The sequence below is a fragment of the Piliocolobus tephrosceles genome, unplaced genomic scaffold, assembly GCF_002776525.5.
Source record: "Piliocolobus tephrosceles isolate RC106 unplaced genomic scaffold, ASM277652v3 unscaffolded_108, whole genome shotgun sequence".
NCBI classification, from domain to species: Eukaryota; Metazoa; Chordata; class Mammalia; order Primates; family Cercopithecidae; genus Piliocolobus; species Piliocolobus tephrosceles.
Window position 1 is genome coordinate 1,618,302 of NW_022291865.1, and position 25,369 is coordinate 1,643,670.

General features: G+C 42.1%; 1 protein-coding gene and 1 pseudogene across 2 annotated transcripts in view; both read left to right on the forward strand.

Moving 5' to 3' along the window:
• The window catches only part of LOC111529161 (E3 ubiquitin-protein ligase UBR1), a 158,966-nt gene extending 152,098 nt beyond the window's left edge, over positions 1-6,868 (forward strand). For both annotated transcript variants that reach the window (XM_023196014.2, XM_026447834.1), the window contains exons 46-47: positions 1,483-1,584; positions 4,278-6,868. In XM_023196014.2, coding sequence (XP_023051782.2) covers positions 1,483-1,584; positions 4,278-4,419 — 244 coding nt within the window. In that variant the 3' untranslated portion in view covers positions 4,420-6,868. The remainder of the gene's footprint in view (positions 1-1,482; positions 1,585-4,277) is intronic.
• Positions 6,869-9,117: 2,249 nt separating this feature from the next.
• Positions 9,118-10,696, forward strand: LOC113219843 (annotated as a pseudogene).
• The last annotated feature ends 14,673 nt before the right edge of the window (positions 10,697-25,369 follow it).

Consider the following 25,369-nt stretch of genomic DNA (forward strand, 5'->3'; position numbering starts at 1 on the left):
CCCAAAAAAAAAAAAAAAAAAAAAAAAAAAAAAAAAAATTAGCCAGGCATGGTAGCACATGGCTGTTTTCCCAGCTACTTGAGAGGCTGAGATGGATGGGCCGCTTGAGTCTGGGAGTTCAAGACTGCAGAAAGCCATGATCGTGCCATTGCATTCTAGCCTGGGCAACAGAGTGAGATCCTCTATCAAAAAAAAAAGTCCATGTAAATTGTTAACCTTGGTTTGTCCTGTGATATCTTTATTTCATCTATTAACCCATCATTTCTCCTAGTCTTTCAGCAAAAGATTGAGGATAGAAAAATAGTCACTTATGGCTGGGCATGGTGGCTCACGCCTGTAATCCCAACACTTTGGGAGGCCCGAGGCAGGCAGATCACAAGGTCAAGAGTTCAAGACCAGCCTGGCCAACATGGTGAAACTCTGTGTCTACTAAGAATACAAACATTAGCTGGGCATGGTGGCGGGTGCCTGTAGTCCCAGCAACTCAGAAGGCTGAGGCAGGAGAATCACTTGAACCCGGGAGGCGGAGGTTGTAGTGATCAGAGATCACGCCACTGCACTCCAGCCTGGGCGACAGAGCGAGACTCCGTCTGGGAAAAAAAAAAAATAGAGAAAAAAGAAAAATAGTCACTTATATTTATGAAAGAAGAGTTTAAGTTGCCTGCAGAGAAATAAAATTCAAAGTGGATATATATCCTTTTATTTCCACTCTCCTCATGTACACAGTTTCTGTTACATAAACCCAAATGTCTTTCTAACTGTGAAATATGTAATCATTACTCATAGGCATCTTTTGAACCAAGGGGAAAGAATGTATGGAAGCCAAACCTAAACACCTATTTTTAGGGAACCCACAGCAAATAAACCCACTACCTTAGCCCAGCTGTTTATTTTATAATTTATCTGTAAAGTACTTGCCCCTGTACATGTGTACGCAAGCCTTTTTTATGTCTGTTTCCCAAGAGACATAAAAGTCCCAGGTGCCTTCAGGGTGGCAGTGGCTCTTTCTAATCTGCAGTGTTTCAGGCGAGCTCTAGCCAGAAAAGCTGGTATACTTCCCTAGTTGATATTCTGTCTGACTTGAGGTTATCAGACTAAGAGAGGTGATTCTGTTCTTCTGTGAGGTTCCCTCCCCTGTCCAGGTTGTGTCAGAAATTAGAATAGAAACAACCCCAGCCACCATTTTCCAAGATGTCTGTGGCTGAAGTAGGACAGCTTCCTCCCTTCAGCAGATTCCGTCAGTATCACTGATCTCATTTCACCGAATCCACTGCTCCTTTTCTATAGCTTCAACAGAAATAGCAGTATGTGTTCTCTTTTATTTAGACAAAACATAATTTAGTCTATTTGTCTGTTTATATTGTCTGTATACTGAATTTCTAACAGATATTGGCCATGTCTTTTCTCTAGATTAACATTGATGCAGTGCCTATCATTTGCACACATACACTTAACCATATTCCTGTTGGTTTTCTCTTTCAGAATCCGAGAGTGTCGAGTGGTCCTGGTTGAAGGTAAAGCCAGAGGCTGTGCCTATCCAGCTCCTTACTTGGATGAATATGGAGAAACAGACCCTGGCCTGAAGTAAGATTTTTTTTTATAATAGGAAGGTTTCAGTAAGTTCTCTTTTATATTGTTTGTTTTCTATTTCAGTCATATTATTGTATGTAAACGGTGATAGTTCTTTAATCACAAAAGGTAATTGAGGCCGGACACTTGGCTTATACCTGTATTCCCAGCACTTTGGGAGGCTAAAGCAGGCAGATCATTTGCGGCCAGGAGTTTGAGACCAGCCTGGCCAACATGGTGAAAACTCGTTGCTACTAAAAATACAAAAATTAGCCAGGCATGGTGTTGCGCGCCTGTAATCCCAGCTACTCGGGAGGCTGAGGTAGGAGAATCACTTGAACCCAGGAGGTTGCAGTGAGCCAAGATCGCCCACTGCACTCCAGCCTGGGTGACAGAGGGAGATTCTGTCTCAAAAAAAAAGTAATTGAGAGCAACCTTTTACTTTTATTTTTTATTTATATATTTATTTTGGGAGACAGAGTCTCCCTCTGTCACCCAGGCTGGAGTGCAGTGGCACTATCTTGGCTCACTGCAACCTTTGCCTCCCAGGTTCAAGTGAATCTCCTGCCTCAGCCTTCTGAGTAGCTGGGACTACAGGCACACGCCACCATACCCGGCTAATTTTTGTATTTTTAGTTGAGACGGGGTTTCACCATCTTGGCCAGGCTGGTCTGGAATTCCTGACCTCGAGTGATCCACCCACCACAGCCTCCCAAAGTGCATGAGCCACTGCACCCGGCCAAGGGCTCTTTTTTAAATGGCTTCAAATTTTAAATATTAAATATGATGCCATTCTTTAGCACATAATTTTCAACAACTGTGTGCTTCTCCAAAATTTGAAGGTAGTATTTCTCCAAAATTTTTAAAGGCCCCAGCCGTCCTAATGTTTCAATGTTCTATTATTTGTAATCAACCTTTCTTCAGAATTGCTTAAAAGGATTGACACTGATAGTATACATTTGTAGTGTCCAGTGATGAAGTTTGGTTTAGAGATATTGTTTCCATTGCAATACTTGAAACTTTTTTTTTTTTTTGAGACAGACTCTCACTCTGTCACTCAGGCTGGATCTCGGCTCACTGCAACCTTTACCTCCAGGGTTCAAGCGATTCTCCTGCCTCAGCCTCCCAAGTAGCTGGTACTACAGGCATGCACCACCACACCCGGCTAAATTTTTTTTGTATTTTTAGTAGAGATGGGGTTTCACTATGTTGGCCAGACTGGTCTCAAACTCCTGACCTCAGGTGATCCAGATGCCCACCTTGGCCTCCCAAAGTGCTGGGATTACAGGCATGAGCCACCCTACCCAACTAAGGCTTTTTGTTAGCCAGCTAATATAGCCTTCTTTCCTTCTGAGCATTAGCAAAATATTTATAATCCTGAACTTTTCTGTATCCTTCCCTGGTGGTAGGAGCTGGGGTCCTACTGATGGCTTATGAAAATGAGGTGACTGACAGCGATCTCAAAAGTACATATAGATAAAGATTAGACCTCCTTACAATAAACTCTTTGGTTCACTGAAATTTTGTTCCTTTGAAATATTGCTCAGAAAGAATAGGCTTAATAGATGGGGCTTGGGACCTTGGATCATACAGAGCTTTGTTTCTATTGGGATGACATTTGACCTGTCTTTGGTTTAGGGAGAAAAGCAGAGTGGTGAAAGTAGTTAATGACTGAGGATAGTCTTAGTTGTTCCACAAGGGTACAAAGCAGAGTTTTAAAATTAATTTGGCAGTTTAAAAATCCCCAACCAGGCGGCCGCAGTGACTCACACCTGTAATCCCAGCACTTTGGGAGGCCAAGGCGGGCGGATCACAAGGTCAGGAGTTCGAGACTAGTTTGGCCAACATGGTGAAATCCTGTCTCTACTAAAAATACAAAAAAAATTAGCAGGCATCGTGGCGGGCACCTGTAATCCCAGCTACTCTGGAGGCTGAGGGAGGAGAATTGCTTGAAACCAGAAGGCAGAGGTTGCAGTGAGCCGTGATCGTACCACAGCACTCCGGCCTGGGCAAAAAGAGCAAAACTCCGTCTCAAAAAAAAAAAAAAAAAAAAAAAAATCCCAACCAGCTGAGGCACTTCAATGTCTAAAGGAATTAGGATCTCACAGTTCTCCATTACTGGCAACAGCCAGACTTAAGTCATTTTGGATTAACTGTTATACAGTGTTAAAAACTGTGCAACTCTAGAATTTAAGTATAATTATTTTATTAAATTATTTGCTAGTTATTTGCTGATAACCAGCCAGTTTGTCATATCATAAGGACAGTTACAACCAAACATCTCTGAGTAGCAAAATATAATTTTAGGGCCTAGTGTTATATGTCAGACCTAACCTCTGCTGTGCAAAGATCATAAATTGAAGCTAGATAACAATATGAAGCCAAAAAGCTATTCAAGCTAACCACCAAAACAGAATAGTGCTGCTTCAAGTTATAAACCTCACTGACCATTTAAGTGAGGTCCCATAATGCCACAGTATACCTGACCTATTTTATGAATAGTCAAGGAGTATATTTCTGCTTTATTAGCTAAGTAGCCTGTCAAGTTCTTAGTGATCAATGGTGAAGGGAAAATATCCCTTTTTAAGCCCTGTGCTGGTGAGTCCTCCCAGCTCCAGGAACATCTCAAGAGTGCATACTAATTTAGACAATAAAGATGTGGCAGTTACTAGATTCAAACTTACATGTTTTTTCTTTTTTCCCTAAAGGAGGGGCAACCCCCTTCATTTATCTCATGAGCGGTATCGGAAGCTCCATTTGGTCTGGCAACAACACTGCATTATAGAAGAGATTGCTAGGAGCCAAGAGACTAATCAGATGTTATTTGGATTCAACTGGCAGTTACTGTGAGCTCCAACTCTGCCTCAAGACAATCACAAATGATGACCAGTAATAAAGGCTGATTCAGAATTATGGAAAACTTTCTGAGGGCTGGGGAAGTATTGGAGGGTCTTTTGCTCCATGTCCAGATTCACTTACATCAATAAAGTATTTCTTAATGGAGTATTGCTTTCAGTTAGCAAACATATGCTTCACAGGAAAAAAGGACGTAGATGAATCTGTTTTATGTGCTGGTATTTCCAGAGAATTTATTCTCCTTCATAATTTGTCTCATTTCATTTCATCCACTTGGTAGATGAAGTCACGTCAAACAGTTGTGGACATTTTTATATGTTGGTTAACTCTTCTGCAATTTTGTATTTGGTGTTTTCCCCGCAAGTTTAGTTCAGCTGACATTGGATCACTGACAAGATTCTAATAATCTGTGATAGTCTTCCTTGCAGCTAAAGAAGAATTGCAGAAACCATGCAATATACTTGAATTGAGAAAGATTCCAAATATAAATTTTTTATTATTTCTCTTTTAAGGAAATACCCCTAATGTGCCACCTGCTGCTATCACCACAAATTAAATTCAATCTCGATGTGGACAGGATGATTTCTGCCAATGTGGAAAAGATTTTTTCTCACTGTAGAACTCAAGAAAAGTTAGGGTAATGTATTTATTATTCATTCCTGATGGTACAAAGAGCTTGCAGTTCTGCACCTCTGACTACCAGTAGCTTTGTTGAGTTTTGAAATAATACTTAACATTTTCCAAAGGCAGATCTCGTTCTGCGAGGAGATTGTGGTACCATCCTATTTGACTCAGAAACTTCTTGTAATTCTGATGTAAACTGTTTATAGAATGAGGATAAGAAAATTCTCCCAATGAGTGGATCATGACATGAGTGGATCATGACAACTGTAAATTAGAACAATCGGATTTAAGCCAATTCCACAATCTTCTATATCTTTGTAAAAGACAAATCCTTGATATTGTCTGTGTGCAACCTTTTCATAAACTCTGGTTTTATGACTAGTACAAACCACCAAAAAAGCCATGTGATCAATAGTCTGTGTCCTGTTATAACATGCTGTGGTTGAGCCATCTTGTTTATAAATAATAGAGCTCTCCTGAATTTGTGCATAGACTTTTTGATTCCTGACTTTTATTTTTTGTATCAAGAAATTGTGATATAAAACAGCAGACAAAAGATAAATGGAAACCTTCCATTTTAACTTACGTTGTTTCTGGGGTAATGTTAGAACCTTGAAAGATGCATTCAAAGACTGTATCTTATTTTGCCCTTGGCTACTAGTGTCTCACATACGTGTGTAAATGTTTTCTTACCTTCTTTTTGCTCAGCAAAGGCAGGCAAGTAAAAATATATTTGCTAAGTGATTCGTGATGCACATTTGGGGCTAGATTTTTTTGATCCTTTTATGTAAAGAAAAGTGATCTTGCAGTAAGGGATTGGCCTGAGCAGACGTCAGAATCACAATCATGATTTTCTACTTGAATAATTACAATTCAGAAGGTATCCGGATAAATAAATACATCTCTAGTGAACAATTTGTAAAAATAACAGGTAAGGATCAGGAAATTCAGTATTCAGTTTGTCAGATTTGCCAGAATAATTAAAGTATTTGAACATTTGTGTTTGTTATGTAATTGTATTGAGTGGATTGTTTGGGAAATCTGGGCTAGAATAGGAAACAGAAGATGCTGACTTCTACCCTAATAGATGGGCCCCAATTCAGCAAAGATAAACGGACTTTCTTTTAGTCCTTTTTATATTAACTTAATAAATTCTGGAGTTAGACTCTTAAGAGGACAGAGGGACTATCTGGCAATGGCCAGCCAGACCTTTACTGCCAAAGAACCCATTTCATATTGCGTTCCACTGATTGCGATTGATTCCAATTTTTGCACTGTAGGTGAGCATATGTCTCAGTGCTGCCCCAAACCCCAGGGATTTCTCATTATGTTCAAATGTCCTAGTGATTTACCTTAATCATTGCAAACAATTATGGTTATGAAGTTTACTTACAAACAAGCAACTGAGTCACTTTATTTTCTTTAGTGTAGTATGTGAAGGCACTGGTTCAACAGGATGGCTCCAGAACTGTGTTTTTCTAATGTTTGGTGAGGGGCTAGTGAGAGTTTTAATGATATGGTGAAGAAAAATATATCTGTATAATTAATTTATTATATTGGTGTATGGGCTGTGAGTTCACCTTTTAGTGGTCATTTGTCATTTCATAACAACTATGCATTTTGGTTCACTGTGATGATGATCTATATTTAGTGACTGCAACATGTTTATACCACTGATTCAAATTCCATCCATGATGAAGTTATACAAATAATGCATATATTGATAACTTTTATTGCAAAAATGTAAATTTAAAACTTGTATAATGTTCTTGTGCTTTTTAAAATAAAATATATGTGTATATTTAAAAAGAAAAAAAAAGGGACTTCTCATGTTTGGGGATTTGGGTTTGAAGTATAAAAATCAGGCCGGGCGCAGTGGCTCAAGCCTGTAATCCCAGCACTTTGGGAGGCCGAGACGGGCGGATCACGAGGTCAGGAGATCGAGACCATCCTGGCTAACATGGTGAAACCCCGTCTCTACTAAAAAAAAAATACAAAAAACTAGCCGGGCGAGGTGGCGGGCGCCTGTAGTCCCAGCTACTCGGGAGGCTGAGGCAGGAGAATGGCGTAAACCCGGGAGGCGGAGCTTGCAGTGAGCTGAGATCCAGCCACTGCACTCCAGCCTGGGCGACAGAGCGAGACTCCGTCTCCAAAAAATAAAAAATAAAAATAAATAAAAATAAAAATCTGTGCCTAGGAAGATTCTCCAGTCAAAACCTTTGTCAGCCCAGGCAAATGTTTTAAAAGACGTAAGTGTTTAGTATATATGGGTCTCCAAACTTTTTTAGCCATATACTTTTATCAATAAATAGTTTTTAAGCTTGCACACCAAATAGAATATAAACACATACACATATTTTATATTCTATATGCAGTGCTTTACTAATACTGCAAATTATAAAACATAGCTTTAAAAAGGAGATTTAAAAATCAGTTAAAAATAGAAATAGATATTTAAATATCTTCCAATCCAATCTGCGTCCTTTTGGATGCACACTCTAATATGAAGACAGCTGTCTAGAGCAGCAGTATCCAGAAGAGTTTTACAGTAATAGAAATGTTCTGGTCGGGTAATCCCAGCACTTTGGGAGGCCAAGGCAGGCGGATCACGAGGTCAGGAGATCGAGACCATCCTGGCTAACACGGTGGAACCCCGTCTCTACTAAAAATACAAAAAATTAGCCAGGTGTGGTGGTGGGCGCCTGTAGTCCCAGCTACTCGGGAGGCTGAGGCAGGAGAATGGCGTGAACCCGGAAGGCAGAGCTTGCAGTGAGCCAAGATCACGCCATTGCACTCCAGCCTGGGCGACAGAACAAGACTCCGTCTCAAAAAAAAAAAAAGAAAGAAATGTTCTGTGTGTATTTACCATACAGAATGGCAGTCACTATTCTCATGTGGCTATTGAACACTGGAGATGTAGCTAGTGCAACTGAGGGCCTGAATTTTTAATTTTTATTTAATTTAAATGGAGTCATGTGTGGCTGGTGGCTACCATATTGGGCAGCATGTATCTAGTGTGGTGGTCCTCAAACTTCACTGTGCATTAAAGTCACCGAGAGAGAGTTAACAAAATCCAGATGCCCGGTTCTCACCCTCGATCTGGAATCAGTCTTCTGGGATTGAGCCTTAAAATAAGCAGGGTGGTTTTCTTCCATGTCTGAGCCATGACTCTTCACGTAAAATGAAGAGGTTGCTTTCTTTTTAGCTTGGTGATTTTCAGACTAAGTGCCAAAGATTCTGGGAGAAACGTAGGCCCGAGAGGGGAGAGAATGCCAAAGCTGGATAGTTGTGATTTTTCATTTTGAGTTTCTGTGTAAGCTTTCATTTGAGAAAAGGGTACCTGGAATTTTTTTAAAATTAGAAGCAGTTGCTTTAGTTTTAAGCTTTAAAATATTCTATGAGGGGGCCGGGCGCGGTGACTCATGCCTGTAATCCCAGCACTTTGGGAGGCCGAGGCGGGTGGATCACAAAGTCAAGAGATTGAGACGGTCCTGGCTAACACAGTGAAACCCCGTCTCTACCAAAAATACAAAAATTAGCTGGGCATGGTGGCGTGCACCTGTAATCCCAGCTACTCAGGAGGCTGAGGTGGGAGAGTCACTTGAACCTGGGAGGCGGAGGTTGCAGTGAGCCAAGATCGCGCCATTGCACTCCAGCCTGGCGACAGAGTGAGACGCCATCTCAAAAAAAAAAAAAAAAAAAAAATTATATGAGGGGCAACACTGAAGGCAAAGAAGGGTTTTTGTTTGTTTGTTTTTCGTTTTGAGTAGGAGTCTCCCTCTGTCACCCAGATCAGTCAAGTGAAATTTGGGGAAAAAGTGGAAATGAAGACTAAGAAGGAATACAAAAATGAAAAGTTACCAATGGGATGCACAGTAAGGAAAAGCTGGAAAGACCCGGGCGTGCGGCGCCCCTGTAGTCCCAGCTACTTGGGGAGCAGAGGTGGGAAGATCCCTTGAGAAGAAGGTCAAGGTTGCAGTGAGCTGACATCACGCCACTGCCCTCCAGCCTGTGTGACAGAGTGACACCCTGACTCAAAAAAAAAAAAAAAATGCAGGGAGCAGGGAAGGAGAAAAAAAGGATTTAGGATAAAGATTTGATATATATTAATTGAAGTCCCTGAAGAAAGAAAAAGCAATGGAACAGAACACAAATGGAAAACTATAATTAGGTAAAAATTTCTTGGGGGAAAAAAGAAAAACTTGAATACATTTTGAAAGAGAACATTGTAAAAACCCAGAAGAGTCAACACCAAAGGATCTTCACATCCAGACAAACTGTCCGAGTACAAAATCCACCCAGACAGTTCAGAGCATGCTAATACTCAGGGAATATTTTTTCCCATGAGCCTTTCCTAAGAAATTTACCAGTGAGCCAGCTTCAGACAATCGTAAATGATTATAGAAGCCTTGGCATAAGGTCTGGGGGTGAGTGTTGCATATGTTTAATTGTACAGATGGGGGAATGAGAGACAAAATTGGATGCTCTAATGATGTAGAATTATTACAACTAACAAAAAATAGGAGAAAAAGGGCAAGTGGGTAGAAAGGTAAATAAACTCACTGATTACATCAGTGGTTTTAGCCAGAATTAAAAAGGTATCAAGCAGAAACCCGCATCCAGGAACAAAGCCCTTTGCTCCTCGCTCAGAATGAATGGAGACCAGAGATCAGATGTTTATGTCCAAGAAAGCAGGATTTCGTTCAGTGCTTCTCCCAGATTGTTAGGGTGCTGACTGAGGATGAGATGGGGCACCCAGAGACAGGAGATGCTATCACCCAGCTTAAGGAGGTCCTGTAGTACAATGCCATTGGAGGCAAGTAACACTGGGCTTTGACAGTGCTAGTAGTATTCCGGGAGCTGGTGGAGCTGAGGAAACAGGATGCTGAGAGTCTCAGCGGGCCCTGACTGTGGGCTGGTGTGTGGAACTGCTGCAAGCTTTCTTCCTGGTGGCAGATGACATCACGGCTTCATCCCTCACCGCTGGGGACAGATCTGCTGGTTACAGAAGCCCGGCGTGGGTTTGGATGCCATCAGTGATGCTATGCTTCTGGAAGGGAAGCATGTATCTACCGCCTGCTGAAGCTCTGTTGCCGGGAGCAGCCCTATTACCTGAACCTGATCCAGCTCTTCTTGCAGTGTTTCTATCAGACTGAGATTGGACAGACCCTGGACCTCATCACAGCCCCCCATGGCAATGCAGATCTTGGCAGATTCACTAAAAAGAGGTACAAATCTAGCATCAAGTACAAGGCAGCTTTCTACTCCTTCTACCTTCCTGTAGCTGCAGCCATGTACATGGCAGGCACTGATGGTGAGAAGGAGCACACCAATGCCAAGAAGATCCTGCTGGAGATGGGAGAGGGAGAGTTCTTTCAGATTCAGGATGATTACTTTGACCTCTTTTGGGGACCCCAGTGTGACCGGCAAAGTTGGCACTGACAAACAGGACAACAAATGCAGCCAGCTGGTGGTTCAGTGTCTGCAACGGGCCACTCCAGAACGGTACCAGATCCTGAAGGAGAATTACGGGCAGAAGGAGGCCAAGAAGGTGGCCCCGGTGAAGACTGTATGAGGAGCTGGATCTGCCAGCCATGTTCTTGCAATAATAGGAAGACAGTTACAGCCACATTATGAGTCTCACTGAACAGTACGCAGTGCCCCTGCCCCCGGTCATCTTTCTAGGGCTGACGTGCAACATCTACAAGCGGAAAAGTGACCTAGAGACTGCAAGGCTGGGGAGAGGAGGCCCTCAATAAATTATTGTGTAACCTTAAAAAAATAAAAATTAAAAATAAATAAATAAATAAGGTATCACTTGAAGGTGACAAATCAAGAAATAAAAACAAGTGGCCTGGCACGGTGGCTCACGCCTGTAATCCCAGCACTTTGGGAGGCCAAGGTGGGTCAGGAGATAGAGACCATCCTGGCTAACACGGTGGAACCCCATCTCTACTAAAAATACAAAAAGTTAGCCGGGCGTGGTGGCGGGCGGCTGTAGTCCCAGCTACTTGGGAGGCTGAGGCAGGAGAATGCGTGAACCCAAGAGGCAGAGCTTGCAGTGAGCCGAGATCGCACCACTGCACTCCAGCCTGGGTGACAGAGCGAGACTCCGTCTCAAAAAAAAAAACCAAAAAACAAAAAAACAAGTACACACATTGACACTAGGACAAAGCTAGTGGCTAAATGGTGAGAGAGAAGGAGCAGGGTAAGAAGCAATTTCAAAATTGGTCATGTATTAAGAAACCAACAGGCCGGGCGCGGTGGCTCAAGCCTGTAATCCCAGCACTTTGGGAGGCCGAGACGGGCGGATCACGAGGTCAGGAGATCGAGACCATCCTGGCTAACACGGTGAAACCCCGTCTCTACTAAAAATACAAAAAACTAGCCGGGCGAGGTGGCGGGCGCCTGTAGTCCCAGCTACTCCGGAGGCTGAGGCAGGAGAATGGCGTAAACCCAGGAGGCGGAGCTTGCAGTGAGCTGAGATCTGGCCACTGCACTCCAGCTCCGGCGACAGAGCAAGACTCCGTCTCAAAAAAAAAAAAAAAAAAAAAAAAAAAAGAAACCAACAGTATTTAAGGAAAGAGAATATTACATAAAGATGTTAGTGTAAAATTTACTGCTAGAAGTACACCACCAAAGAGGAGGAAAAATCAAATAGACTACATAGTGAAGCAGTGTGGTTCCCACCCTGTGCCCCGAGCTGTAGCCAGGATAGGCAGATAAATAATTATTTTACTTGTTTTTAATCAATCTTTCTTAAATGTATGTATAGTTCACATTTATTTCAGTGTTTATTATTAGAAGAGTTTTCATCTTTATTTAGAAGTTTGGGCCAGGCGTGGTGGCTCACACCTGTAATCCCAGCACTTTGGGAGGCCGAGGTGGGCAGATGACCTGAGGTCAGGAGTTTGAGACCAGCCTGACCAACATGGAGAAACCCTGTCTCTACTAAAAATACAAATTGGCTGGGTGTGGTGGCGCATGCCTTAATCCCACCTACTCAAGTGGCTGAGGCAGAAGAATCGCTTGAACCCGGGAGGCGGAGGTTACAGTGAGCCGAGATCACGCCATTGCACTCCAGCCTGGGCAACAAGAGCGAAACTCCGTCTCAAAAAAAAAAAAAAAGAAGTTTGGTGATGTTTTTGTGATGCGAAGTATGCCATACGAACTTAACTCTTGTTTATAATAATTCGCCTATGGTAAAACTGGCTTCGTTATATATCATTTTGCTTAAAGTCATAGTTCCCAAGGGTTAATGATATTAAATGAAGACTTACTGTACTGCTTCACACCTACCAGAAAGGCTATAATCAAAAAGATGGGGAATAACGTGTTGGCAAGAATGTGGAGAAAATGAAACCCTCATACATCGCTGGTGAGGATATACAATGGTACAGCTGCTTTAAAAAACAGATGGGCAGTTCCTGATAATATCCATTACCAGATGACTTAGCAATTCTCCTCCCCGGTGTATACACAAGAGAATTTGTAACATCTTCACACACACACACAAAAACGTATACACAAATGTGCATAGCAGCATTATTCATAATAGCCCAAACAGGAAACTACCCAATTGTCCATCAACCAATGAATGGATAAATACAATATCTATCCATACAATGGAATATTATGCACCCACAAAGAGGAATGACATTCTGATGCGTGCCATAGCATGGGTAAATCTTGTAAACATTATGCTCAGTGAAAGAGGCCAGTCACAAAAGACCATATATTGTATGATTCCCTTTATATCCAATGTCCAGAATTAGACAAATCCATAGAGACAAACAGTAGATTAGTGGTTGTCAGGGGTTGGGAAGACAGGGGAGTGAGGGATGACTGCTAATGGGTATGGGGTTTCTTACTGGGTTGATGAAAATATTCTGGATTAGACTGTTTCTGATTCAATGCGTCCTGGAGCATGGCACCCACCTTCAAAGCCGACACTTGAACTGTGCCTTCAGCAGGCCATTCCAACATTGTATTAGCTCAGCTGCTCCTGAGTGGTGCAATATGCAGTACAACCAGGGTAGCCCATAGTCACTGGCCCACTGCAGCACTTTCTTACTGTGAAGTGGGTTCCCTGGTTACATGCTGTGCTGAGTGGAATTCCATGTTGTAGAACAGGTACTTGACAAGCCCCCAGATACTGGTGCTGCCTGAAGCTCTGTGGGCAGGAAAGGCAAACCCGTACGCTGAATAGGTATCTGTTCATATGCGAATGAACCACTGACTCTTCTAGGATAGAAACATCCCGGCCAGGCACAGTGGCTCATGTCTGTAATCCAAGCACTTTGGGAGGCCAAGGCAGGAGGATTGCTTGAGCTCAGGAGTTTGAGACCACCTTGGGCAACATAGTGAGACCTTGTCTCTACTAAAAATAAAAAAAATAATTAGCCAAGTATGGTAGTACACACCTGTAGTTCCAGCTATTCAGGAGGCTGAGGCAGGAGGATTGCTTGAGCCTGGGAGATTGAGTCTGCAATGAGCTGTGATTGTGCCTCTGTACTCCAGCCTGGGTGGCAGAAGGAGACTGTCTCAAAAAAAAAGTAGTCAAGTTGCTGCAAAATAGCTGGTTGATCTTGAAAAACAGTGCACAGGCTGGGTGAGGTGGCTCACACCTATAATCCCAGCCCTGTGGGAGGCCGAGGTGGCCAGATCACCTGAGGTCAGGAGTTTGAGACCAACCTGACCAACATGGTGAAACCCCGTCTCTGCTAAAAATACAAAAATTAGCCAGGCATGGTGGCATGTGCCTGTAATCCCAGCTACTTGGGAGGCTGAGACAGGAAAATCACTTGAACCCAGGAAGCAGAGGTTGCAGTGAGCCGAGATCATGCCACTGCACTCCAGCCTGGGTGAAAGAGTGAGACTCCATCTCAAAAAAAAAAAAAAAAAGAAAAGAAAAACAAAAATAATGCCACATCCACAGAGCACTGGTCTCTGTTGCCGACAGGATGGACATTCCAAGGTGGCAGTCTTGCTGCATGGAGGTCCGTGCCACTGGGCCTATGCTTAACCCCCGTCTGTCCAGTTGTGTACCCATTGTGCCAGTTTCCAAAGGGTGCTAAAACATTAGTTTGAGCAGTATTTTGACACTTGATTGTTTTTGTCCCTCTTCTGTAATGGATGCTTTCTGGTGGCTGTTAACATGTAACGCAGAAATCTTCAGTGAGCACTATGTGCACTCACTTAGCCCATCTACAGTAACATACAGGATCTACTCTTTGTGTTCAGGTTTTTCATCTTTGAGATTCATCCATGTTGTATGTTCCAGTAGGGCTTTCTTCTTATTGCTAGTTAGTATCTAGTTGTGTGAGTACGTAATTTACTCACTCTCCTATTAATAGACATCTGGGTTGTTTCTAAAGTTGCCATTTGGAATAAAGCTGTTATGAGCTTTTTTTTTTTTTTTGAGACAGGGTCTCACTTTGTTGCCCAGGCTGAAGTGCAGTGACGTGATCTCAATGACCTGCAGCTTCAACCTCCTGGGCTCAAGAGATCCTCCCACCTCAGTCCCCCAATTAGCTGGAACTACAGGCGTGTGCCACCATGCCCAGCTACTTTTTTTGTATTTTTTGTAGATCAAGGTTTCACCATGTTGCCCAGGCTGGTCTCGAACTCCTGAGCTCAAGCAATTCACCCGCCTCGGCCTCCCAAAGTACTAGGATTACATGCATGAGCCACCACGCCTGGCCAAAGTATGGACTACAGTGACTTCCTTCCAAAGAATACAATATAAAAAAAAAAAAAAAAAAAAAAAAAAGAATACAATATGAAATGAAGAAAAAAGGGTAACTTTACAGTGAAGACACCTGATAAACATTACCTCAACCAGGTGAGCAAGGTAAATATCAGTAGTGATAGAATCATGTTGATGGTATGTAACCTTGATACAATGAAATGGTACTTTATGTGGTTTTCCTCCCTAAAACCCGTAACTCCAGTCTAATAATAAGAAAAACATCACATTCCAATAGAGAGACAAGCTACAACATACTTAACAGTATTCCTCAAAGCTGTCCAAGTCACAGACGTGAGGTGGTGCCCTGGATGAGTTCCTAGAACAGAAAAAGGACACTAGGTAAAAACTAAGGATATTTGGACAAACTGTGGACTTTAGTTAATAATAATTATCCATTTTATTATTTTTATTTTATTTATTTATTTTATTTTTATTTTTATTTTTATTTTTTTTTTTGAGGCAGGATCTCACTCTGTCACCCAGACTGGAGTGCAGTGGCATGATCTTAGCCCACTGCAACCTCCACCTCCTGGGTTCCAGTGATTCTCCTGCCTCAGCCTCCTAAGTAGCTGGGACTACAGGCACTCACCATCATGCCTGGCTAATTTTTGTATTTTTTAGTAGAGATGGGGTTTCACTATGTTGCCCAGGCTTGTCTCGAACTCCTAACCTCAAGTGATCTGCCCGCATCGGCCTCCCAAAGTGCTGGGATTGCAGGCGTGAGCCACTGCACCCGGCCTTGTTATTATTATTTTTTTAGAGACAGGGTTTTGCTAGGTCACCCGGGCTGGAGTACAGTGGTGAGATCATAGCCCCCTGTAACGCTGAACTCTGCGCTCAAGAGATCCTCCCTCCTCAGCCTCCTGAGTAGTTGGGAATATAGGTATACACCATCATGCCTGACTAGTTTTAAAATTTTTTGTAGCAATGGCATCTCACTATTTTTCCCAGGCTGGTCTTGAACTCCTGGGCTCAAGCAACCCTCCTGCCTCACAATATACTCTTTTTATACTTTTTGAATGTTTTAATGCTGTTTGAATTTTGCATACAGCAAGAAATAAAGATTCTTCTGAGAAGGGGACCCTCTCTATACCAGGGTGAGAAAACAGTCCTTATCACCATAGACGGAACTGGAGGCAATACACATGTAAAACTCATAAAATTTGTATACTTTTCTCTGGTTAATCTGCATGACGTCAATGTAGTTTTTACATCCAGCTGAAGAGCGCACTAAGAGCTAAAAGAGAGGTTGGAGGTTATCTCTGCCTCCCTACAATATATAAGAAACCAGTAATAAAAGTCAGGGAACATCCATGGGAGACATGGATGGAAAGGAGACTTACTCTTCACTGTATATATAAATATAAATATAAATATATATATATATATTTTTTTTTTTTTTCAAGACAGGGTCTCACTCTGTTGCCCAGGCTGGAGAGCAGTGACATGATCACATCTCACTGCAGCCTCGACCTCCTAGGCTCAAGCAATCCTCCCACCTCAGCCTCCAGAGAATCTAGGACCATGTCCAGTTCATTTAATTTTAATTTTAATTTTTGTAGAGACAGGTTCTTACTATGTTGCCCAGGCTGGTCTCAAACTCTTGGGCCAAGCAGTCCTCCTGCCTCACAATATACTTTTTTTTAATACCTTTTGACCTTTTGAATGTTGCACTATATGAATATATTTTCTATTAAACAAACAAATAAATAAAATCAGATAAAAAAGAAGATGGTCTACCAAATCCTCCTCCTGACATTTGTAGTTGGAGTGGACTAGAATTTTTCCTGTCAGGAAAGACTAGGCAAGGGGTAGCTGAGAATAACCCAAACTGTTCTGAGATCCTTCCAGGAGGAGCCTCTGGGTAAAAGTAAACACAGCGAAGCAAGAGGCAAGGAAAGAGAATCTGGGAGCTCAGCAGGAATACTTTTCACACAGGTCAGACTGTCCTATCCAATGGCCTGTCCTCAATCCTGTCCTTCCATCTTCCTTTTAAATGTTGGCTTTTCTCCAGGTTCCAGTCTTGCCCTCTTGCCTTCTTACTTCCTAGGTACTTCCTTGTGGATTTCATCCATCAAAGTCATTGATTCTAATTAGAGCTGGGATCAAATGAGAGAGAAATACTGAAGCTATTTTGAACAGCAGCTACTATTGTTTTGAAAGTCAGTTTTATGGTCTATGAGGGATTAACGCTTAGGTGAGTTAATACGGTTTAAAAATAGGGAAATCCCTATGTTTACTCTTTATTTATTTGAGACAAGTCTCACTCTGTCTCCCAGACTGAAGTGCAGTGAAGCAATCTCGACTCACTGCAACCTCCGCTTCCCAGGCTCAAGCGATCCTCCCACCTCAGCCTCCCAACTAGCTGGGACTACAGGAGTGCACCACCATACCTAGTTAATTTTTGTATTTTTTTGTAGACCTGGGGTTTTGCCATATTGCCCAAGCTGGTCTCAAACTCCTAAGCTCAATTGATCAGTCTGTCTCAGCCTCCCAAAGTTCTGGGATTGCAGGCATGAGCCACCGCCCCCAGCCTAGTTTTTTACTTTTATTTTCTCCTAATTATTATCCGTGCATGACTCTAGGCGAGGTGGCATGTAAAAGTTAATAAATTTGCTCCTGCAGAGTGGGATTTATAATTTGCAAAAGACCAACACAATTAGTGTCCAGTGTACGAAATGGCACAAGGTCAAACCAACAATTAAAGGAGCATCAAAATAAGCCTGTATTAGTCCCTTCTCACACTGCTCTGAAGAAATATCCGAGACTGGGTACTTTACAAAGGAAAGAGGTTTAATTGACTCACAGTTCCACATTGCGGGGAAAGCCTCAGGAAACTTACAATCATGGCAAAAGGCAAAGGAGAAGCAGGAGGCACCGTCTTCACAAGACAGGAGGACAGAGTGAGTGTAAACAGGGGAAATGCCAGATGCTTATAAAACCACCGGATCCCATGAGAACTCACTATCAAGAGAGCAGCATGGGGGCGGGGGGATCACCGTATCAAAGCCTGATTTGAAGTTTTCAAATGTTTTGTTGTAATTCTTAGCAAAGATGACACAAACCATAGGAGTTTTACAGCCATTTATTGAAGAAATCCCTGAGTTCTAACATAGAAATAAATAATTAATGCAGAAACGACAAAAGCAAGGATATATAAATGAATAATATTATGAATGCAAATTAAAAGATGCAAGAAAATGTAAGAGTTGAACTCGAGCTTTACTTCTTGTAGGAAGTGTTGTTTTTTAACGCTCCCTGTGGCAGGCACACAGCAACGTCCACTTGCCTCCACAGGATGTCCATGTTCTACCCTGAAACCTGTGACATGTTTACCTTACGTGGCAAAAGGGACTTTATAGGGGTGATTATGTGTGCAAATCTTGAGATGGAGAGTTTCCTGGATTATCCAGGTGAGCCCAAATTAATCACATGGATTCTTTTTTTTTTTTTTTTTTTTTTTCCTGAGAAGGAGTCTTGCTCTGTCACCCAGGCTGGAGGGCAGTGGCGCGATCTCTGCTCACCGCAAGCTCCACATTCCAGGTTCAAACGATTCTCCTGCCTCAGCCTCCTGAGTAGCTGGGACTACAGGCACGCGCCATCAGTCCCGGCTGATTTTTGTATTTTTAGTAGAGACGGTGTTTCACCATGTTGGTCAGGCTGGTCTCAAACTCCTGACCTTGTGATCTGCCTGCCTCAGCCTCCCAAAGTGCTGGGATTATAGGCGTGAGCCACCACGCCCGGCTAATCACATGGATTCTTAAAAGGAGAAGAGGCTTGCAGAAGCCTGGGTCAGAGAGACATACCATGAGGACTTGGCCCACTGTTGCTGCTGACTTTGAAGACGGAGGAAGTGGGCCAAAAGCCAGGGCATACGGGCAGCCTCTAGAAGCTGGAAAAGGCAAGGGATCAAATTCTCTCCTTGCGCCTCTACAAAGGAAGGCAGCCCTACCAACTCCTTCATTTAAGCCCAGTGAGACCCATGTTGGACTTCTGAGCGACAAGGCTGTAAGATAAAAACGTCGTGTTGTTTAAGCCACTAGGTTGGTGTTCATTTGTTACATCAGCACAGAAAGCTGGTGTGCACTGCCCCCAGCCCTGGGTAGAACTGAACACTCTGTGCATTTGCTGCCCTGCTGGATCCTAAGCAGATGTTGATCAGAAGACCTATTTCCAAGATGGCTCCCTAACATGGGTGTGAAATATTTTTTTCCAATATTTTATTATGAATGTTTTCTTTTCTCTTCTTTTTTTATAGACAAGGTCTTACTCTGTTGCCTAGGCTCGAGTGCAGTGGTGCAATCACAGCTCATTGTAACCTTGAACTCCTGGGCTTAAGTGATCCTCCCACCTCAGCCTCCCAGGTAGCTAGGACCACAGGCATGCAACACTATGAAGGGCTAATTCTTTATTATTTTTAAATTTTTGGTAGACATGGGGTCTTACTGTGTTGCCCGGGCTGGTCTTGAACTCCTGGCCTCAAGTAATCTTCCCATTATAGCCTCCCAAAGTGCTGAGATTACAGCCATAAGCCACCAAAACTGGTCTATTATGAATATTTTTAAACATACAGCAAAGTTGAAAGAACTTTATAGCGACCATCCATATACCACCACCAAGATTCTACCAGTAGTAATTTGCTATACTTGCTTTATCATGTATCTATCCACCTATCCATCCCTCTATTCATTCATCAATCCCTCTTATTTTTTGGAGAAAATTAAAAGTCAATTGCAGTAATTAATACATATCCCCCCAATGTATTTTGCATGCATATAATTAACTAGACCTCAATATTTTTTGCAGGTTTTTTCTTCTCTTTTTCTTTTTCTTTTTTTTTTTTTTTGAGTCAGAGTCTCACTCTGTCACATAGGCTGGAGTGCAGTGGTGCAATCTCACCTCACTGCAGCCCCAACCATCTGGGCACAAACAGTCCTCTCACCTCGGCCTCCCAAGTGGCTGGGACTACAGGCGCATGCCACTATACCCAGCTCATTTATTTTTATTTTTGTAGAGAAGGGATCTCACTATATTGCCAAGACTGGTCTTGAACTCTTGGGCCCAAGCAATGCTCCTGCCTTGACCACCTAAAGTGCTGGGAAAGGCATGCAGGCCACCGTGCCTGGGCAGTCTTTTCTTTTGATATAAAATTTACATTCAATGAAATGCACAAATCTTAAGTGTACATTCACAGAGTTTTGACAAATGCATGCACTTACAGAACATTATCATTACTTTCTATACCTTACCAGCTAATCCCAGCCCCTGTCTCCTCAGAGGCAACCATTGTTCTCATTTTTTTCTACCATAGATTAGCGTGTTTCGTGCTAGAGTTTTACATAACTGGAATAATCCAGTATGTTTCTTTTCCATAAGACTTCTTCATATAAATAGAATCATATAATATGATGCTTTGGCAAGGTTTATTTCATTCAGCATATTGTTTTTGAGATGCATCCGTGTAGTTTTGTGTATTAGGTTATCTTTAGTGTTGAGTGATATTCCACTTATGAACATAGTACAGTAGTTTGTAGTCTATTCTCCTTCGGACCTGAGCTGTTTCCTATTTTGGGATATTATAAATAAAACTACTTTGAACATTCTTGAGTTAGTCTTATGTTTAGTCTGAATGAAATTTCCAGATCTTTTTTTCAACATGGATGTACCATTTACATTCCCACCAACAATGTATGAGAGCTCTGGTTGCTCCACATCCTCACAAACATTGGATGCTGTTAGTCTTTCTAATTTTAGCCATATAGTAGGTATGTTATATTTTTTGCCCATTTTTCCATTGTTTTAAATTCTTTTTTCCCTGGATTTTTAAGCTTTTTAAAATATATCCAAGATACTAGCTCTTTATCTGTGAAATATATTTTAAATATTTTATCTCACTGATTTTGACTTTATAGTTTCAATTCCATAAAAAGTTCTTTTAATGTTTTGTGATTAAATTTTTCAATCTTTTCAAAAATTACGTCTGGATGTTGAATGATAATTAGGAAGCCTCTTCTCACACCCAGGTTCAGAGGAATTCATCCATGTTTTCTTCTAGTACTTGTATGATTTCAGTTTTTACATTTAGATCTCTGATCCATTTGGAGTTTATTCCTGTTTGTGGTTCAATTTTATTATTATTTTTAACCATCTAATCTGGTTCTCTGGACACTGTTTCTAAGAGGGTCCATCTTTGTCCCAACTATCTGAGATGTCACCTTTAACATATGTAAAATGTACTTGAGTTTATTCTTAACTTCCTATTACATTCAACTAGAATTCAAAGTTTAAAATTTTTATTTTTTCCAGTTGTTTTTATTTTCCCAGCAACACATTTTTTGAAAATCTGTGTGAGCAAAAAATGAAGTTTCAGTTTACTAAGAAAAGAGGAGACGAGGCGAGGTGGCTCACACCTGTAATCCCAGCACTTTAGGAGGCCGAGGCGGGTGGATCACCTGAGGTCAGGAGTTTGAGACCAGCCTGGCCAACATGGTGAAACCCCATGTCTACTAAAAATACTAAAAAATTAGCTGGGCATGGTGGTGGGCACCTATAATCCCAGCTACTGCCTCCTACTGAGGCAGGAGAATTGCTTGAACCCAGGAGGTAGAGGTTGCAGTGAGCCAAGGAGGTTGCACTCCAGCCTGTACGACAAGAGAGAAACTCCGTCTGAAAAAAAGAAAGAAAGAAAAAAGAAAAGAGGAATAAGGATACTGTCCTTTTGCAAGGCTAGAGCTCATCTCCAGCTGGATCTGGATATTCCCCCACAGACTTGCAACCCTGACTTGTTTAGAGCAAGCTTTACATGCGAGCACAGTGAGATGCTGTGCTAAGAATAATCAGGGATTCTATTTGAACGCCGTGTATCAGACAGACTGACCCAGGAACACAGAAAGCCAGGTTTCTAGTTCTACTTTCTACACTGCTGTTACCACTTCTAAGGTAAATTTTCTGGAACTGTTCTCTCTTCTGAATTCTCCACACTGAAGGATTTTCTTTGTTGTTTTAACAATCACCCTTGTTGTGTTTCTGGGTAAGAGTCAAAGAAAATAAAAAAGCAACTTGCTGGGTGCAGTGGTTCAAACCTGAAATCCTAGTGCTTTGGGAGGTTAAGGTGAGAAGATACCATGAAGCCAGCAGTTCAAGACCAGACTGGGCAACAGAGTGCTAGCCCTGGCCCTACAAAATAATAATAAAAAAAAAGACAAGCTGGTACACTGCTGGAGTTCTAGCTACTGAGGAGGCTGAGGTAGGAGAATTGCTTGAGCTCTGGTGTTCGAGGTTACAGAGAGCTATACTGGCACCCTTACACTCCAGCCTGGGCAACAGAGTGATACTATTTATTTTCTTTGAAAGCATCTTAATACAGAAAAATGCAGAAAAAGGCTAACCCGGAGGTGTTGATAGCACTTGTTTGAAAGTTAAAACAGGCTGGGCGTGGTGGCTCAAGCCTGTAATCCCAGCACTTTGGGAGGCCGAGACGGGTGGATCACGAGGTCAGGAGATCGAGACCATCCTGGCTAACATGGTGAAACCCTGTCTCTACTAAAAAATACAAAAAACTAGCCGGGCGAGGTGGCGGGCGTCTGTAGTCCCAGCTACTCGGGAGGCTGAGGCAGGAGAATGGCATGAACCCGGGAGGCGGAGCTTGCAGTGAGCTGAGATCCAGCCACTGCACTCCAACCCTGGCAACAGAGCGAGACTCCGTCTCAAAAAAAAAAAAAAAAAAAAGTTAAAACAATGTGTTACATCACTTGTATTTTTGTACTTATTAGTATTTAACTTTTTGCATTAATTGTTTTAAAATACCTACTGAGTGTACTTAATATTTACAAAGTGAAGAAGGTATGGGGAATACATGGTATAAGAAATTATCCCTCTACATTCTATAAAAATAAGACATACAAAAACTATAATTCAAAATAGCATATATATGAACCATATCTTATATGTTTTTAATCCTTCATAGGATATCCTATGGTAACTGATGTAGGTACTCAATACATTTCTGGAAATTTTTATCTGCCATCTACAAATATATTTTATTTTGTAGAACATACAATTCCCAAAATGACACCACCAGAAAAATATTTCAAGATCATCTTTGGCCAGGCGCAGTGCCTCGTGCCTGTAATCCTAACACTTTGGGAGGCCGAGGTGGGTGAATCACCTGAGGTCAGGAGTTCGAGACCAGCCTGGCCAACGTGGCGGAAACCCGTCTCTACTAAAAATACGAAAATTAGCCTGGCGTGGTGGTGCTCGTCTATAATCCCAGCTACTCAGGAGGAGTCAGGAGAATCACTTGAACACAGGAAGCAGAGGTTGCAGTGAGCCAAGATCATGCCACTGCACTCCAGCCTGGGTGACAGAGTGAGACTCCGTCTCAAAAAAAAAAAAAGATTATCTTTATCATGAGCATAATCAGGTCTTTAAAGATGATTAAAATCCTTAGCCACTGGCTAGTGGGCTTTGATTAATGTCAAAAATACAAAACCAGTTTTGCTTCAATACATCTTGCAATGGAACACTATTATCACTAGGGTGCGCTATTAGCATTGCTAGTCAGTTAATGATCCTGCCAGAAGAGCCTGAAAATCACAGAAAGCTGTCCAGGGTTAGGAGTGGAGTGGCTGGTTCCTGAACTAGACTAAAAGTCACTGAACTTTTTCCAGACTGTAACAGGCACAATCATAACATCACCCCACTACTTTCTAATTTTAAATCTGTGAGTATACAACAATAATATATTAATGGGGCCGGGAACGGTAGCTCACACCTGTAATCCCAGCACTTTGGGAGGCCGAGGGCAGCGGATCACCTGAGGTCTGGAGTTCGAGACCAGCCTGGTTAACATGGTGAAACCCCCGTCTCTACTAAAAATACAAAAAAATTAGCTGGGCGTGGTGGCGGGCGTCTGCAATCCCAGCTACTAGGGAGGCTGAGGCTGGAGAATCACTTGAATCCGGGAGGCAGAGGTTGCAGTGAGCTGAGATTGCGCCATTGCACTCCAGCTTGGCTAACGAGAGCAAAACTCTGTCTCCGGAAAAAAAAAAAAAAAAGAAATCCTTGCAACAAAACTACGGCAAATATATATAGCTATAATTCACTCTTCTAATAAGACTTTCAAAAAGTTAACGGTTAATGATATAATTATTCTGTGTTTCGTAAAAGGCCTAAATGGGAAGCAGATCAAGAAATAACTACAATTAGAATTACGTTGTAAATGTAAACTCTTTTAGTTTCTTTTCTCACTTTACTAGGTCCAATCAATGTCAATCTTCTCTGATATTATGGTCTATTTTAGTCATTATCATTAAACACAATTGATAATCAATAGGTTAAAAGAGAATAAACTCATGTCTCCCAAATTGAGAGTTTTTTTTGCCTTGCCCCCTCAACACCGTTTTCTCTTACCTAATTCTTTTTGCTTGAAATTTCTTGAATTAGAAATCAAGACCGGGTGCAGTGGCTCACGCCTGTAATCACAGCACCTTGGGAGGCTGAGGCGGGTGGATCACGAGGTCATGAGTTCAAGACCAGCCTGGCCAACATAGTGAAACCTTGTCTCTACTGAAAATACAAAAATTAGAAATCAAGGCCAGGTGTGGTGGCACATACCTGTGGTCCCAGCTACTTGGGAGGCTGAGACAGGAGAATCGCTTGAACCCAGGAGGTGGAGGTTGCAGTGAGCCAAGATGGTGCCATTGCACTCCAGCCTGGGTGACAGAGCAAAACTCTGTTTCTTTAAAAAAAAAGAAAAGAAATCAAGGCTGGGTGCAATGGCTCACAACTGTAATCCCAGCACCTTGGGAGGCTGAGGTGGGCAGATCACGAGGTCAGGAGTTCGAGACCAGCCTGGCCAACATAATGAAACCCTGTCTCTACTAAAAATACAAAAATTATTCTGGCATGCTGGCAGGCGACTGTAATCCCAGCTACTTGGGAGGCTGAGGCAGGAGAACTACTTGAACCTGGAAGGTGGAGGTTGCAGTGAGCCAAGATTGTGCCACTGCCCTCCAGCCTGGGTGACAAGGTGAGACTCCATCTCAAAAAAAAAAAAAAAAAAAAAAAAAAAAATCAAGCCTTTTACTTAAAAATGAGTTTTTCAAAAACACACAAACACTTGAGTTAGTGAATATATGTGATGTGAATGCCTTTCTGTCAAAATCAGAATGCAGCTGACACTGGCTTAAAGAAATGAAGCTCTCAGAGAACCCCAAGGATTTGGCTTTTGAGTATCTTTATATGCTGTATACCTCTTTTACAGCAGTTATTACAATGTGTTATAGTAAGATTTGCATGTTTGCTAATCATTACATTGTGAAACCCTGAGGGACAGGACTGAATTTATTCAAATTTGTTTTCCCAGTGCCTATCAGAGTAGATGGCATTAGTAGGCTCTATAAAATCTTGTTTTTGGGGCCCGGGCATGAGGGCGCAGGCTCGGTGGGTCAAGCCTGTAATCCCAGCACTTTGGGAGGCCGAGACGGGTGGATCACGAGGTCAGGAGTTCAAGACCATCCTGGCTAACATGGTGAAACCCCGTCTCTACTAAAAATACAAAAAACTAGC